This window comes from Pygoscelis adeliae, unplaced genomic scaffold, assembly GCF_000699105.1.
Source record: "Pygoscelis adeliae isolate BGI_AS28 unplaced genomic scaffold, ASM69910v1 Scaffold704, whole genome shotgun sequence".
In the NCBI taxonomy this organism is placed as follows: domain Eukaryota; kingdom Metazoa; phylum Chordata; class Aves; order Sphenisciformes; family Spheniscidae; genus Pygoscelis; species Pygoscelis adeliae.
In genome coordinates, this window is record NW_008824590.1 from 262,127 (window position 1) to 262,970 (window position 844).

The 844-nt window shown below is 58.5% G+C and overlaps 1 protein-coding gene across 1 annotated transcript in view; it reads left to right on the plus strand.

The window, feature by feature from the left end:
* INTS3 (integrator complex subunit 3) overlaps window positions 1-844 on the plus strand; it is a 57,578-nt gene that overhangs the window by 37,786 nt on the left and 18,948 nt on the right. Inside the window, exon 26 of the mRNA XM_009322224.1 lies at window positions 765-833. Within this exon, the coding sequence (XP_009320499.1) occupies window positions 765-833 (69 nt within the window). The remainder of the gene's footprint in view (window positions 1-764; window positions 834-844) is intronic.

An 844-nucleotide genomic window follows, 5' to 3' on the forward strand; every position in this document is an offset into this window, starting at 1 on the left:
ATGGTGCAGGCTCCGGGGGGGATCCTGGCATAGAGCAGCAGCTGGAATCCCCTCCCTGGTCCTTTGGGCTTAACAGCTTCCCTCCCCAAAGGGGGAGCAGCCTGTCTGGACAGCCAGATCCGAACGGTGCAGCCATAGCTTGCTGCCGCCAGTTTTCCTGGCCTTTTGCCCCGTGTGTTGATTTTTTTTTTTTTTTTTATTTCCTTGCAGTGCTGCGTAACGCACGAGGCCCTGGAATGGCGAGCAAAGCTAGCAAGGATAGGGGAAAAACGGGGAATTTTAACCACTCTGGTCTGGCTGACTTCTGCCACCCGCAATCGAAGCAGCCTTGCTCCTCACGCAGCTCCGCTTGCCCCGGATGGTTGGTGTCAGCTGCATCTCACAGATGTGCTGGGCACTCACACGCAGCAGCCTGCCGGTGCGCTGCCTTGCCAGCCCTTGGCCCGCTCGAGCAGCGAATGAACCTGCCTGCTCCAGGCTGCGCGCAGAAAACAGCCTGTCAACCCCCCTGCGCTTTCTTGGCTCCTTTTCCCGCTCAGCCGCTTCCCCCCGGGGCGTTTAGGAAGTGGTGCTGGTTCTGATCCAGCCCTCGGAGAGCCGCTGGGTCAGGCAGGGTGATGCTGCCCCTTGCAAGGAGGAACGTGTGCGTGTGTCTGAGCCTGAACCAAGGAGGAGTTTTGCCTCAGCTATGGGGATAGGAGCTTTTGACTGGCCTCTCCCTCGTGTCCCTTCCTGAGCCCTGCCTTGCTTTTGTACTCTTCCAGTTCCCAGACGAGACCCTGCGAAGCGGCGAGCTGCTGAACATGATTGTAGCTGTCATAGATTCATTTCAGGTAAGGAGGGG